Genomic DNA, 16414 nt, shown 5'->3' with positions numbered 1-16414 from the left:
TCCCCTGATGAGCCTACATGTGGTAGCAGAAGTTGAAAGGTAGGTTGCCAGGAAAACTCACCCTAGGATCTCTCTCCAGCTGCTGTTGGTGGTGCAGGCTGCGTCTTCTCTTGGCTTTTGCAAGACCATTGTGATAAAAGTGGTAGAGGCCTTCAGCAAAGGGGAGCTGTGAAGAGTCAAAAAGACATATGCCATCATTAGCTTCAGGAGGTGGCTCCAGGACAAGAACACCAAAGCTGGAGCTGCATGTTGAGGCTCCATATGATAGAAATGCATATGAGAAAATCACTGACAACTACCTATCAGACTTGATTCTCTATTTCTCTATCACTGTACTTCTTCCCTTTTCTCTACTTTTTATTATACAGTGCCCATTTCTCTTCCTCTCCACTAATACCTTCTATTCTTTCTTCTATTTCCTTAGTTTCTACCCATCTTTCAATTTTCTCTTCTCCTCCATGGAGCCTTGTATATTTATATACACACCAACTTATCCATTCTCCTCTCTTGGAATCCATATTGGGTTGCTCCAGCATTGTGTTGTAACCTAGTCCTGTCTTCAAGCTGGATTGTCTGTCTTATATCTTGCACTTTCTCTGTGACCCCTTGATGCCTCTCATCATGCTGGGCACATTGTAAGCTTATAAATCTAGTTAGTACATGTTAGATGACAGGTTTCCCTCTAGCTCCCTTTTCTAAAGATCCTTGGAATTAGATATATGTGTCAGAGCAAGTTAGAGAAGCCACAATAGTGAGAGCTTGTCTGTGACTCAGGGCTTGTAAAAATCTAGGATAACCAAAAGAGAACTGTCATTGGTTCTATGATTCAAGGCAACTTGGTGAGAAGAGTCTTAACCTAGGAATCATGAGAGCTGAATGTGCCTCAAGTCCATTACCACCTAACCTTTGGCAAGTCATTTCCCCTCTGAGGACATATTTTTCTTCTGTATGAGAATGGAACTTCAACATTCCCAGATCTTTTCCCTTCCCATATATCTACATAATTACAAAAATATGTTGTTTGTAGTTCTTAATCTGATTAATTGAACCTTAAATTGAACCTTAGTTGAGCCCTTAAAAATTACAGCCAACCCTGGCTGGTATGGCTCAGTGGATTGAGTATGGGCCTACAAACCAAAGGGTCACTGGTTCAATTCCCAGTCAGGGCACAAGCCTGGGTGGCAAGCCAGGTCCCCAGTAGGGAGTGTGTGAGAGACACCACACATTGATGTTTCTCTTTCTCTCTTTCTTCCTCCCTTCCCCTCTGAAAATTAATAAATAAAATCTTTTAAAAAATTACAGCCCAAATCATGGACTTATATATTTTTTTCTGGAGATTTGATGTATGGTTTTCATCAGATTTTCAGAGGGGTCCTTGAACCAAAAAGCAAAATATTTGCTATTGAAACTTTTAGGCATGTATTTTGCCACCTTTGATTTGGAAGAAAACAGAAGTGGGTGTGGATGCTTTGAAACTAAGAATTTAATAATGTAAGGGGGGCAAATTTGAGGATTTTTAGGTCAAACATTCTCCAATATATACACAGAGACACTTATCAAAAAATAAAAAAATATATTATTGATTCAGTCTTTAAGGTAATCTCAATTTAACCATTATCTGACCACAAAGCTAACAAGCAGAGATTCAGTTGTACAATATAAGAAGTCACTAACAAAACAAAACAATACAAAAACAAAATATAGCAACAGCAACAATAGCAAAAACAGTAAACCCAGACACTAAACACACACGTGCTCACACACACATCCCCCTACAGAAAGAGTGATTCCAATTTCCAGAGTTGCCACATTATTTCATTGAAATGCTTGGTTTTCCAAAAAGATTATTAGACACACAAAAACATAAACTTATGATCCATAGAGATGGGAAAAAAGCAGTTAGTACAAACTTTCTGAGGAAGCTCAGATGTTTGGTTTCCTAGACAAACACTTTAAATCAGCTATTATAAATACATTCAAAGAACTAAAGGACCCATGTCTAAAAAGAAGAAAAGCATTAGAATGATATCTTAGAAAATATAACTTATTAATAAAGAGACAGATATTATTTAAAAGGAACAAAATGGAAAGTACATTTACCTCTAAATGTACTTTTAGAGGTAAAAATACAATAACTGAAATAAATTATTATTTTTTTAAGTTTTAATTTATTCTTTTTTTTTAGATTTTATTTATTTATCCTTACAGGGGAAGGGAAGGAGAGAAATATCAATGTATGGTTGCCTCTCATGAGTTCCCTGCTGGGAACTGGCCCACAGCCCAGGCATGTGCCCTGACCAGGAATCGAACCGCGATCCTGTGGTTCGCAGGCCCGGGCTCAATCCACTACACCAGAGCTACACCTGAGCTACACCTGAGCTACACCAGCGCTACACCTGAGCTACACCAGCCAGGGCAAGTTTTAATTTATTCTTAATTATTGCATGCCTCGTGGCACATGCCTGGCATATAGATAACACAATAAATGATTGTTGAAAGAAAAAATAAATAGTGAATGATATGGAACAGTGAAATACTTCCTTTCCATGCCACCTCAACATTTGCAATTTAAAAATTTTTAAAGATCTTATTTATTTTTTTAAATTTAATTCTTGTTCAAGTACAGTTTTCTGTCTTATATTCCCAGCCCTGCCCCGCCCAGTGCTTCCAATTAATGATTTTTTAAAAATTATGTTATTGTTGAAGTACAGTTGTTACGCTATTACAGTTGTCACATTTTCCCCTTTATTCCCCTCTGCCCTGCACCAACCCTCCCACCAGCATTCTGTCCCACTTGGTTTGTGTCCATGGGTCATATGTATAAATTCTTTAGCTTCTACATTTCTATGTTATTCTTAACCTCCCCATCTATTTTGTATCTACCAAATATGCTTCTCATCTCCTGTACCTATTCCCCCCATTCTCCCCCCACTCACTCCCCACTGATAACCCTACATGTGATCTCCATTTCTGTCAATCTGTTCCTGTTCTATTTGTTTGCTTAGTATGTTTTTCTTTTTTTTTTAAGTATGGTTGTTGATAGTTTTGAGTTTGTTCTCATTTTACTGTTTAAAATTTTTATCTTCTTCTTTTTTCTTAGAAACATTTTTTTTAAACATTTCATATAATAAGGGCTGGGTGATGATGAACTCCTTTAAGTTGACCTTATCTGAGAAGCACTTTATCTGCCCTTGCATTCTAAATGAAAGCTTTGCTAAATAGAGCAATCTTGGATGTAGGTCCTTGTCTTTTATGACTTGGAATACTTCTTTCCAAACCCTTCTTTCCTGTAAGGTTTCTTTTGAGAAATCTGATAGTTTTATGGGAACTCCTTGGTAGATAACTGTCTCCTTTTCTCTTACTGCTTTTAAGATTCCCTCTTTATCTTTAATCTTGGTTAATGTAATTATGATGTGCCTTGGTGTGTTTCTCCTTGGGTCCGACTTCTTTGGGACTCTAAGCTTCTCAGACTTGCAAGTCTATTTCCTTGGCCAGATTGGGGAAGATTTTCTTCATTACATTTTCAAATAAGTTTCAATTTCTTGCTCTTTCTCTTCTCCTTCTGGCACCCCTATGATTTGGATGTTGTAATGTTTACAGTTGTCCCAGAGGTTCCTAAGCCTCTTTTCTTTTTTTGAATTCTTGTTTCTTTATTCTGTTCTGATTGAATGTGTATTTCTTCCTTCTGATCCAAATTGTTGGTTTGAGTCCCAGTTTCCTTCCCATCTTTGTTGGTTCCCTATATACTTTCTTTTACTTTACTTTGCACAGCCTTCACTTTTTCCTCTCTTTTGTGACCATACTCAATAATTTCTATGAGCATCCTGATTAAGTGTTTTTAACTCTGCATCTGATACATTGACTATCTCTTGGTTACTTAGTTGTATTTTTTCTGGAGCTTTGATCTGTTCTTTCATTTGGGTTATTTTTTTGTCTTGGTGCCACTGTTATGTAGTAAGGGGAGGAGCCTTAGGTATTCACCAGGGCAACCCACCTTTCTGCTTTGTGGCATTGTATGTGGGGGAGGGGTCTGAGAGGGCACAATTCTGCCTGCTTGACTCGGCTGGCTTTCAGTCTCTTCCTCTGCTACCCACAAGCAAACGGAGCCTTTTTGGTGCTCACTCCCAGGTGTGTGGGCTTGTGTATGTTCTAGGACCTTGTGAGTCTTTCCAACAAACTGGCCTGTGAATCTGGGAGTTTCTCCTGAAACTTAAATTCCCACAGGTTTTTCCCAGAGGTTTTGAAGCTTCATTTCCCTGTGCTAGAACCCTGGGTTTCACAATCTATCTTGCTTCCCACTTGTTCCTTCTGGTTTATTCCCACACAAATGTAGGACTGCCCCACTCACCATCCACTGCCTTTCTGGAAGTATTCTCCACCCCAGTTCCCTGTCTCCAACCCTCCTACTGGTTTGGATAAATGTTCCTTCTTTAAGTTCTTGGTTGTCAGACTTCCATACAGTTCAATTTTCTGGTGGTTCTGGCTGGTTTTTTTGTTTGTTTGTTTTAAATTTGTCATTGTCCTTTTGGTTGTGCAAGGAGGCACAATGTATCTACCTATGCCTCCATCTTGGCCGGAAGCCTCAAAATACTGTCTGAAGTACATTTTTTTAAAAGTATTTTATTTATTTGTCTTTAGAGGGGAAGGGAAGGAGAGAGGAAGAGAAACATTAATGTATGGTTGCTTCTCATGCATCCCCTGCTGGGAACTGGCCCCTGCCGGGAACTGGCCCCTGCCGGGAACTGGCCTGCAACCCAGGCATGTGCTCTGACTGGGAATCAAACCGTGATTGTCTAGTTCGCAGGCCCATGCTCAATCCACTGAGCTACACCAGCCAGGGCTGAAATAAATTTTTTAAATAAAGGGTCTGCATAGTAGATTTGAATGGGCATAAGAAGGAATCAGCAAATATAAATGTAGGTCAATTGAGATTACTCAGCTTGAGGAACAGAAAAAAAAGGTTAAAGAAAATTAACTGAGTTTTGTGGGACACTGTTAAGAATACTGACATAAATATAATGTGAATATCAGAATGAGAAGGAAAAGAAAAGAGCTGAAAGAATATAAAAGTAATGATGGCAGAAAAAAATTCTAATTTTATGAATTTTATTAAAAAATAAATATACATTTTATGAAATTAACATGCATACCTAACCTCAACAAATTCAAGGTAGGATAAAATCAGAGATGTGCAACTAGATATGTCATAGTCAAATTTTCAAAAGTAAAACTAGAGAGAAAATCTTGAAAGCAGCACAGTAAGAAAAAATATATGTGATATTCATTAAGACTAACAATGACTTTTTATCTGAAGCTATACAACTCATAAGGCAGTTAAGCAGCTTATTCAAAATGCTGAAAGAAAACATTGTCAATAAAGAATTCTATATTTAGCCCTGGCTAGTGTGGCTCAGTGAATTGACCACCAGCTTGCAAACCAAGAGTCACTGATTTGATTCCCAGTGTAGGGTACATTCCTAGGTTGTGGGCCAGGACCCCAGTCAGGGGTGCATGAGAGACAATCACACATTGACATTTTCTTCTCTTTCTCCTTTTCTTCCATTCTCTAAAAGTGAATAAATAAAAAAATTTAAAGGCATTCTGTATTTAGCAAAACTATCTTTCAAAAATTACGAAGAAATTCATACATTCTTGGAAAAATAAAAAACTGAGAGGATTCATTGCTGTACAATCTACCCTGGTAGAAATGCTACTGGCAGTTATTTAGATTAAAAGGAAAGAACACTAGATATTAATGTGGGTCCACAAAAAAGAAATAAAGAACACTAGTAAAGGTCAATAAATAGGTAAATACAAAAAAAAAAGGAAAATGCATTTTTGTTTGTAGCAATTTTTTCCTTCTATATGCTTTAAAATACAGCTGCATAAAGCAATAATTATAAAACTGTGTTTTGGGGTTTTTAATGTATATGTATGTATGTATGTGTGTGTGTGTATATATATATATATATATATATATATATATATACAATTTGTACAATTATTTCACAAAAAGGAAGAAAGGGAACACAGCTATATTGGAGCAAAGTTTTTATATACTTTTGAAATTAAGTTAAGTATACTTTTTTATACTTTTGAACTAAATTGTTGATAATGTTAATTGTAATCCAAGAATAAGAGCTAGAATACAATAAAATAAACAATGAGTACTTAAAATGGTAAACTAAAATGTTTAATACAAAACAATGAGCTTCTTTCTTTCAGCTGCATAGAATTCCATTGAGTAAATGTACAGCAGTTTCTTGGCCCACTCATTTACTGATGAGCACTTAGGTTGCTTCCAACACTTGGATATTGCAAATTGTGCTGCTATGCACATTGGGGTGCATAGGTTCTTTTGAATTGGTGTTTCAGGATTCTTAGGGTGTAATACCAGCAGTGGAATTGCTAGGTCAAAAGGCAGTTCCATTTTTAGTTTTCTGAGAAAATTCCATACTTTTTTCCACAGTAGCTGTAACAGTCTGCATTCCCACCAACAGGGTACTAGGGCTCCCTTTTCTCCACAACCTCTCCAGCACTCCTTGTTTGTTGATTTGTTTATGATGACCATTCTTACTGGTGTGAAGTGGTATTCAATGTGGTTTTAATTTGCATCTCTCCAATAGCTAGTGCTGCTGAGTATCCTTCCATATGTCTCTGGGCCCTCTGTATGTCCTTCATTCAGAAGTGTCAGTTCAGGTCCTCTGCTCATATTTAATTGGGTTGTTTGTCTTCATGGAGCACAGGCTTGTGAGTTTATATGTTTTGGAGATCAGACCCTTCTCCAAGGTCTCCTTTGCAAATATATTTTTCCATATGATTGGTTCCCTTTTCATTTTAATGCTATTTTTTTAGTTTGCAGGAGCTTTTCATTTTTATGAGGTCTCATTTGTTTATTCTTTCCTTTATGTCCCTTGCTTTAGGGGACATATTGATGAAAATACTGCTGCATGGAATATCTTAGATTTTTCTACCTATGTTCTTCTTTAGAACTTTTATGGTTTCACAACTTACATTTAAGTCTTTCATTCATCTTGAATTAATTTTTGCATATGGTGTAAGTTGCTGATTAAGTTTCATTTTTTTTTTGCATGTAGCTGTCCAGATCTCACAATACCATTTGTTGAGGAGGCTATTTTTACTCCATTTTATGCTGCTGCCCCCTTTGTCAAATATTAATTGACCATAGAGAGTTGGGTTTATTTCTGGCCTATTTTGTTCTGTTGGTTTACGTGTATGTTCTTATGCCAGTACCATGCTGTTTTGATTACAGTGGCCTTGTAATACAGTTTGATATAAGGTATTGTGATCCCTCCTACTTTATTCTTCTTTCTCAAAATTGCTTCAGCTATTTAGGGTCATTTATGGTTCCATATAAATTTTTGAAGTGTTTGTTCTATATCTGTGAAATATGCCATTGGTACTTTAATAAGGATTGCATTGAATCTATAAATAGCTTTGGGTAGCATGGACATTTTGATAATATTAATTCTTCTGGTCCATGAGCATAGTATGTGCTTCCATTTGTTTGTGTTTTTCTTAATTTCTTTCTTCAGTATTGTGTAGTTTTTCTGAATATGGGCCTTTCACTTCCTTGGTAAGGTTTATTTAGGTATTTTATTATTATTATTATTATTATTATTATTATTATTATTATTTTGCTATAGCAAATGGTTTTTTTTTACTGAATTCTGATTTTGATTTTTCATTGTTGGTGTGTAAAAATGCCTTTAATTTCTGAATATTGACTTTGAATTCTGCTGTTCTGCCAAATTTGCTTACCAGGTCAAGTAGCTTTTTGGTGGAGTCTATGGGGTTTTCTATGTACACTATCATGTCATCTGAAAACAGTCACAGTTTTCCTTTCTTCTTTCCAATTTGGGGGGCCTTTAATTTCTGTTTCTTGTCTCATTGCTGTGGCTAGGACTTCCAATATTATATTGAATAGAAGTGGTGAAAGTGGATGTCCTGGTCTGGTTCTTGATTTTAGTGGGAAAGCTTTTCGTTTTTGCCCATTGAGTATAATGTTGGCTCTAGAGTTCTCATATATGGCCTTTATCATGTTAAATAATGCTTTCTCTATTCCCATTTTGCGAAGTGTTTTTATCATAAATGGGCGCTGTACCTTATCAAATGATTTTTATGCATGTATTGATATGAGCATGTGATTTTTGTGTTTTATTTTGTTTATGTGATGTATTATGTTTATTGATTCATGAATATTGTACCATTCTTGTATACTTGGGATGAATCCCACTTGATTATGGTATATGATCTTTTTAATGTATTGCTGGATGTGGCTTGCCAATATTTTGTTGAGGATTTCAGTGTTTATGTTCATCAGTGAAATTGGCCTGTGGTTTTCTTTCTTTGTTGTGTCTCTATCTGGCTTTGGAATTAGGATGATGCTGGTTTCCTAAAAAGAGTTTGGGAATCTTCTCTCTTCTTAGATTTTTTGGAATAGTCTGAGAAGAAAAAAGGTTAGGTCTTCCTTAAATCTTTTGTAAAATTCTCTTGTGGATCCATCCAGTTCAGTGCTTTTGTGTTTTGGGAGCTTTTTGATTATTGCTTCAATTCCATCAGGTGTTAAAAGTCTGTTCAGACTTTCTGCTTCTTCATTCAGTTTGGGAGATTATATTTTCATAGAAATTTGTCCATTTCAACCTGGTTTCAAAATTCCTTGGCATGTAGGTGTTCCTAGTAATTTCTTACAATGCTTTGTATCTCTGTAGTATCAATTGTAATTTCTCCTCTTTCATTTCTGATTGTGATTATTTGGGTTCTCTCTCTTTTTTTCTTGATGGGTCTGCTTAAAGGCTTGCTGATTTTGTTTACCTTTTCAAAAAATCAGCTCCTGGATTTATTGACCCTTTCTTTATATTGTTGTTTTGGTCTGTATGCAATTTAATTCTACTCTGATCCTGGTTATTTCCTTCCTTCTACTCCCTCTGGGATGTCTTTGTTGTTGTTCCTTTAGTTCTTGTAGATATAGGGTTAGATTGTCTATTTGAAATGTTTCTATCTGTTTTTGGTAGGGCTATATTGCTATGGACTTCCCTCTCAGGACTGCCTTCATTGTGTCCCACAAGTTTTAGACTGTTGAGTAATCATTTTCATTTGTTTCTAGAAAGTTTTTGACTTATTCTTTTATCTCATTATTAACCCATTCATTGTTTAATAGTATGCTATTCAGTCTCCATGAGTTTGAGTGTTTTTGAGTTTTTCCTTGAGGTTAGTTTCCAGTTTCAGGTTCTTGTCTGAAAATACTTGATATATTTCAATATTCTTGAATTTGTTGGGGCTGGTTTTGTGTTGTATTATGTCGTGGATCCCTGTCTTAACACCATGTGCAAAATTTAACTTAAAATAATTTATAGCTCTAAATATAAGTGGTAAAGCCACAAAATACTTAGAATAAAAAAAAGAAGGAAATCTTCATGACTTTTGGTTAGGCATTGATTTCTTACATGTGACATCAAAAGCATAAGGGCAAAATAAAAAAGTACATACATTAAAATTCAATAAAGTTAAAAATGTTTGTGCTTCAAGGAAAATCAGAAAACAACTAAAAAGATACACTACAGAATGAAATAAAAATATTTTGAAATCATATATCTCATAAATGACCCATACCAGAATATATAAACAACTCAACAATGCAGTCAGACAACCCACAGAAACAGAAAATAGATTAATGGTTACTTGAGACTGGGAGAAGACAGAAATGAAGAGATATTAGTAATGGTATAGAGTTTCTTTTGGGGAGATGAAAACATTCTATATTTAGACCAGATTATAGAAATGATTGCACATTTGGTATGCAATAAAAATCACCAAACTGTATATTTTGAAAAGAAAAATTTTCTGCTCCATGAATTATATCTCAATAAATCTATTATTGTTACAATGCTCTGATGAAGACTTACAAATATCACTATGTGCATAAAATAGTGTTTGCCTGTATACTCAGTTATAGATGATATGCATTAGCATTTTGATAAATATTACTAAAAAGTTTTTCTATAAAGTTGTATAAGAACCACCAAAAATATGTTGAAACAATATCCACTTTCCTTTACTTTCAACAACACTGGATTGACATTTATTGATTGACATTTTAATTTTTGCTCATTTGGACAATATATGACATTTTATTTGGATTTCTTTGATAATTTTGAAAGTTTGAGTATCTTTTTATGCATTTATGAGACATTCTAATTTATCCTATTTCAATTGCCTGCTTGTGTCTTTTGTGCACTTTTCTTATCCCTTGTCATAACCAGGCAATGTATTTGGTGCTAGAGAGACAAACAAAAATATGAAATGGCCTCAGCCTGCAAATAGCTCATGATCTACTAGGGAAATTAGCTCTGTACACAGTAGCATGTTAATGGTACTCTGTGATAGAATGACTTAAGAGTATGAGTTCTGAAATCAGACTGCCTTGATTTAATTTCTGGTTCTTCCTGTTAATAGCTGTATGACCTTTGGCAAATTATTTAATTCTCCTTTCTGGACTTCAGTTTATTCACTTATGAAGCCCTTCATTTTCATCATGAGAATTAAGTGATATAGTACATTAAAATTTTGAAATAATGCTTGACATACAGGGAACACTCAATGAGCATTAACTACTATTTTGATCATTAGAGCACAATGTGCTATAACAGACTTATGGACAAGAGGCCTTTGGAATGCAAAAAAGAAATTATTTCAATTAGAGGGAATATCTGAAAAATGTTTTACGAAATTTCTAGAGAAAGAGAAAGGTATTCATACAAAGACAATCTGAGATCAGAAGATGGTGGCCAAGTAGGTGGAAATTGATCCCACTTGCTTTTGCCCTGAGTGTGGATATTTAGCTGTTCTTCCAACAAGTGACCTGAGCCATCAATAGAATCTAAGCTGATGTGAATTTTTGAAGCCAAGGAGTACAGATGATGCTTTACACCATCCAGGAAGAGATTTCATAAGTTGAAGGGGAAATGCTTTGTGAGAGGTTCCTGAAGCAGAAGAGAGAACAGACAGAAAATGCAGCTTAGTGGCTCTCTTCTCTCCCAGAGCAGGGCCCTCATCCCCCACATGGAAACCACCAACCCGAACTAGGAGAGACTTGGAAGGATGTACAAAGTCTGGGAGACTCACACACAGTGAGCAGCATGTCCAAAGCTATAGTGCCAACCGAGGGAGTTCCAGACAGAAACTCTATCTCCTAAAACTGTCAGAGGCACTGGCAGGCTGTGGACAGCCCTGACTTAGAGAGATTTTGTGCTTTGGGGGGAGGTACAGTGAGTGGAGAACTGGCCCAGGGCTTGGTGCTGCAGAGTGGGGGCCACATAGAAACTCTTTTAAAAGAGGAGCTGAGGCGAGACTCAGCAGGGACCCTGTACTCATGCACATGTGCAGCAGCTCTGCCAACAAAGAAACTAGAGTGAAAGTGCAGTTCAGTCCCATTGAGTCCAGCAGTTCAGTCCCACGAGTCCAGGAAGAACAGAAAGTGTCATGCTGAAGAGACTGTGGGACCCAACCCATCACAGTTGGTAAACAGGGGGCTGTGCAGAGCTGAGAGGTTAGGCCTAATTTTCCTGTGAGAGTGGAAGGCTGAGGACTGGAAGGCCAGGAGCTGAATGTCTGAGATTCTTGAAGCCAGGCAGGTCCTCTCACAGGCAGGCATGCCCAACCCCTTCCTGAGGGATTGTGGGTTCTGCAGATCAGTGAGACCAGGCTCAGGATCCCACTGCTTGGCAAATATCTATAGAAGAAGGAAGGAGAAGATCTGAAAGTGCCCTTTCTGAACTTCTATCAGACACTACAAGGCATGCTGCTTCCTCGGGTCCTGATCCACTGAAAGCAGTGGAACAGAGAGGTTAGAGATAGGGACAACAAGGAATGTTCAGAGCTTTGCCAGGCCTCATTGTTATACAAAGCTGATGTCAATGCTGACCAAGAAAGAGCTGCCCCTTTTGCACAGATTGGTCCTCACAGGAAACAGAAAACTAATTCACCAGAAACTATGCATTATTGGAAATAATCTGGGACAGACCAAGACCTGTGGTGGAGTGGTGGAGAAATACTCCCACTATCTTCCCTGAAGACTGAACAGTGACCCCCAGGGGTGAGCTAGGGATTCCACTCCCCCAATCACACCAAAGGACCCCTATGGAGGCAGGTAGACATTCTGTTGGCAGTGCTCTGAGTCCTGTGCTGATCAAAAGCCAGCAGAGCAGAACAGTGGGGACCAGCCAAGCTTGAAGGAGACAGCAACAGACTGTGGATAACTTGTAGTCTTGAACAGGCTGCCTAGGGCTAGACAAGGACATCGTCTGAATTACCAGGGGCAGTTCCAGAAAGAGAAGACAGTGGCAAATACTAGACTCTGCTGAGATGAATTCTACTGTCTTCATTATTGCATTTTTTTCTCCTGCATAGCTTGTTAACATTTTTTCTTTTCCTTCAAGTTTATTCCTATTATTACACTATTTTTTAATTTTAGTTTACTTTAGATCTCATATTTTACTCCTCTCTTCTCCTATTCTATTTTGACCCTTTCCTTTTTCTTCTTAGTTCTATTTTAAATTTTATTTTTTCCCTTTCAATGACTTTTTTCTATTCTGCACTCTTACAATTTCTCCTCCCTCAGTCTCTCAAAACTATTTTTCTTGCCATTAGTCATTTCACATTCTATTTATTTTCTTTTAATACCTTTATTCTCTCTCCACCTTTATTAATCTTTTCTTGTTGGTTGTTGATATAGTGATTGTTGTTGCATTTCTTCAATTTTATTCCTGGGTGTTCACTATTTAGTATTTCAAATCACAAATTTTACTGTTCCCCTCTCCTACTCTATTTTGACTTCTGCCTTTCTTTTCATTTTAAATTGCTTTTTTTTTTTTGTTTCTTAGCCTGGTTTTCATTCTTCACTTTTATTTCTTCTCCTTCTATTGTCTCAAAATCACTTTTCCTCTTGTTAGACATGTCATATTTTTTTTCATTTTTTCTTTTTATTCCCTTTTAATCTATATTAGTCTTTGCTCATTTGTTGTTTATATTGCTGTGAAAGGATGTTTTTCAACTTTGTTCTTATTTTTTTAAAATCTCACATTAGCCCTGGCTGGTGTAGCTCAGTGGATTGAGCGCGGGCTGCGGACCAAAGGGTCGCCAGTTTGATTTCCAGTCAGGGCACATGCCTGGGTTGCAGGCCAGGTCCCCAGTGGGGCCATGTAGAAGGCAACCGTACATTGATGTTTCTCTAACTCTCTCCCTCCCTTTCTCTGTCTAAAAATAAATAAAATCTATTAAAAAATCTCACATTATACTCTCCCATTTTCTTACTCCATTTTTCATTCTTCCCTCATTTTTTATTTACAACATAATTTTTCTTTTCTTTCTTTCTTTGCATTGTTTCTATTCCCTATTCTTATTATTTCTCCTCTTCTACCCTCTCAAAGTTATTTTCTTTCCATTAGTCATCTCATATTCATTTTTCCTTTCTTATAACAGTCTTAATCTCTTTACACCTTTGTTAATATTTGCTCATTTGTAGTTGATAGTATGCCCATGGAATATTTTTATGGGTGTGGGTTTTGTGTCCTGGGTTGTTTGTTTTGTTCTAGCAGCACCTGTACAACAGCATAGAAGATGTGGTGGGTTGTGTCACTCTCAGTCAGCCAGTCAGATGGAAGAACCCACCAAAAAATACCCAACAACAAACAAAATAAATCACTGCAAGACAGTCCACATAAATGGCATAAAGGGCAACCTAAGAGCATGCAGCTCAGGAAATCAAATAGGCTACACAACTGAGTCCCACAGGTCTCCTACCACAAGAAATCACTCCACAAAAACAGGGAGTCAAAGAAGCTCAATCTAATATGCAGAAACAAAGAAAGAGTCACCTAAAAAGGGGGAGAAAAAGAAACAACCAAAATCGAGGAGAAAGAAGGAATCCCCAGGAAGAGTGCTAAATGAAATTGAGGCAAGCGAACCATCAGACATAGATTTCAAAATAATAGTTATAAGGATGCTCAAGGAGCTCAGTAAGAACTGCAAGGAACTCTATGAAAGCTACAAGGAACTTACTGGGAACAACATCAACATGAAAAAGACGTAGAAACTATGAATAAGAGGAAGGAGAAAATTAAGAATACAATATTTGAAATGAAGAACACACTAGAAGTAATAAAAATCAGGTTAGATGAAGCAGAGGATCAAATCGGGAAGCTGGAGGACAAGGCAGCATAAAAACTCAGACAAAGCAATGAAATGAAATGACTCAAAAAGATTGCAGACAGTTTAAGGGAGCTGCAAGACAATGTGAAAGATAATAATATTTGTATTATAGGGCTACCAGAAGGGGAAGAAAAGGAGCAAGGGATAGAGAACCTGTCTGAAAAAGTAATAACACAAAAGTTCCCTAACTTAGTAGGGAAAAAGTCATACAAGTCCAGGAAGCACAGAGGGTCCCAGTCAAGATGAACTAAATGAGATCCACTCAAAAGCCCATCATAATTAAAATGGCAAAATTTAAAGACAAAGAGACCATCTTAAAAGCAGAAAGGAAGCCCTGGCTGGTGTACCTCAGTGGATTGAGCGCGGGCCTGCAAACCAGAGGATCGAGGTTCGATTCCCAGTCAGGGCACATGCCTGGGTTGCAGGCCAGTTCCCAGCAGGGGACACATGAGAGGCAACTATACATTGATATTTCTCTCCCTCTCTCCTTCCCTTCCCCTCTAAAAGTAAATAAATAAAAAAAAACAGAAAGGAAGAAAAAGCTAGTAACAAAAAAGGGTACTTCAATAAGGCTATCAGCTGAATTCTCCAAAGAAGTACTACAAGCCAGAAAGGAATGGGAAGAAATATTCCAAATAATGAAAAGCAAAGACTTTCAACTAAGACAACTATAATCAATGAGGCTCTCATTTAAATTGAAGGCAAAATAAGGAGCTCTCCAGACCCCCCCCCCCAAAGGCTAAAAGACCATCCACCAAACAAGCAGTGCAAGAAATGCTAAAGGGACTGCTTTAAAAAGATGAAGAAGGAAAGAGAGAGGGAGGGACACAGGTACAAAAGAAAAAAATGGCAGTAAATAAATACCTGTCAATAATAACCTTAAATGTACATGGGTTATATGCTCCATCAAAAGACATAGGGTAGCTGAATGGATAAGAAAGCATGACCTGCATATATGCTGTCTACAAGAAATCCACCTCAGAACAAGAGATCTACACAGATTGAAAGTGAAGGAATGGGAAAAATATTCTAAGCAAATGGATATGAGAAAAAAAAGTTGGGACAGCAATTTTTATATCAGACAAAATAGACTTCAAAACAAAGGCTATTAATAAGAGACTAAGAAGGTGCTACACACTGCTTAAGCGTTAGGAATAAAACCCTTGTAAACATATAGGCACTCAACATAGAAGCACCTAAATATATAGGGAAAATCTTGGGGGACATCAAGAAAGTTATCAATAGCAATTCAGCATTGTAGGGGATTTAAACACCCCACTATCAACAATGATAGATCTTCCAAACAAAGAATCAACAAAAATATTGTGTCTTTGAATACCACAGTAGATTATATGGACTTAATTGACATATGCAGAACTTTTTAACCCAAAGAAGCTAAATATACATTCCTTTCAAACACACGTGGAACATTTTCAAATATATACCACATGGCAGAACACAAAACAAGACTCAGAAAATTTAAGAAATTTAAAATCATAACAAACATCTTTTCAGATCACAATGGCTTGAAATTAGAAACCAACCTCAAGGAAAAAACAACTCAAAAACATTCAGATACATGGAGACTGATGAGTGGGTTAACATGAGATCAGGGAAGAAATTAAAAAGTACTTGGAAACAAAGGAAAATGAACACACAACAACCCAAAACCTATGGGACACAAGCAAAGGCAGTCCTGAGAGGAAGTTTATAGCAATATAGGCTGATCTAAAGGAGATAGAAAAATTCATATAAATAACCTAGCCATACATCTACAAGACCTAGAGGAACAACAACAAAAAAAGTTCAGAGTGAGTAGAAGAAAGGGAATAATCAAGATAAGAGCAGGATTAAATGACATAGAGATTAACAAAAAAATTCAAAGGGTCAGGAAATCCAGGAGCTGGTTTTTTTAAGAAGTAAAAAAAATCTGACAAGTCTCTAACCAGATTCTACTACTGAAAAAAAAAGAGACAGGACCCAAACAAATAAAATCAACAGTGAAAGAGAAGTTACAACTGATATCACAGAAATACAAAGGACTATAAGGAATAACTATGAACACTATATGTCAAAAAATTGGACAAAATGGGTGAAATTGATGAATTTCTAGAAACATACAATCTTCTCATACTGAATCAAGAAGGAGCAAAAAAATTTGAATACACTAATAATAACTAGTTAA

The 16414-nt window shown here is 36.7% G+C and overlaps 1 protein-coding gene across 1 annotated transcript in view; it reads right to left on the bottom strand.

Moving 5' to 3' along the window:
* Nucleotides 1-16414, bottom strand: part of PCSK2 (proprotein convertase subtilisin/kexin type 2) — a 356721-nt gene that overhangs the window by 274155 nt on the left and 66152 nt on the right. The window contains exon 2 of the mRNA XM_037043083.1: nucleotides 62-166. Within this exon, the coding sequence (XP_036898978.1) occupies nucleotides 62-166 (105 nt within the window). The remainder of the gene's footprint in view (nucleotides 1-61; nucleotides 167-16414) is intronic.

The sequence above is a fragment of the Sturnira hondurensis genome, unplaced genomic scaffold (genome assembly GCF_014824575.4).
Source record: "Sturnira hondurensis isolate 20B ecotype Veracruz unplaced genomic scaffold, ASM1482457v3 Scaffold0003874, whole genome shotgun sequence".
Lineage (NCBI taxonomy): Eukaryota > Metazoa > Chordata > Mammalia > Chiroptera > Phyllostomidae > Sturnira > Sturnira hondurensis.
Note: the sequence above shows the minus strand (reverse complement) of the source record. Positions and strands in the feature narration are given on the sequence as shown.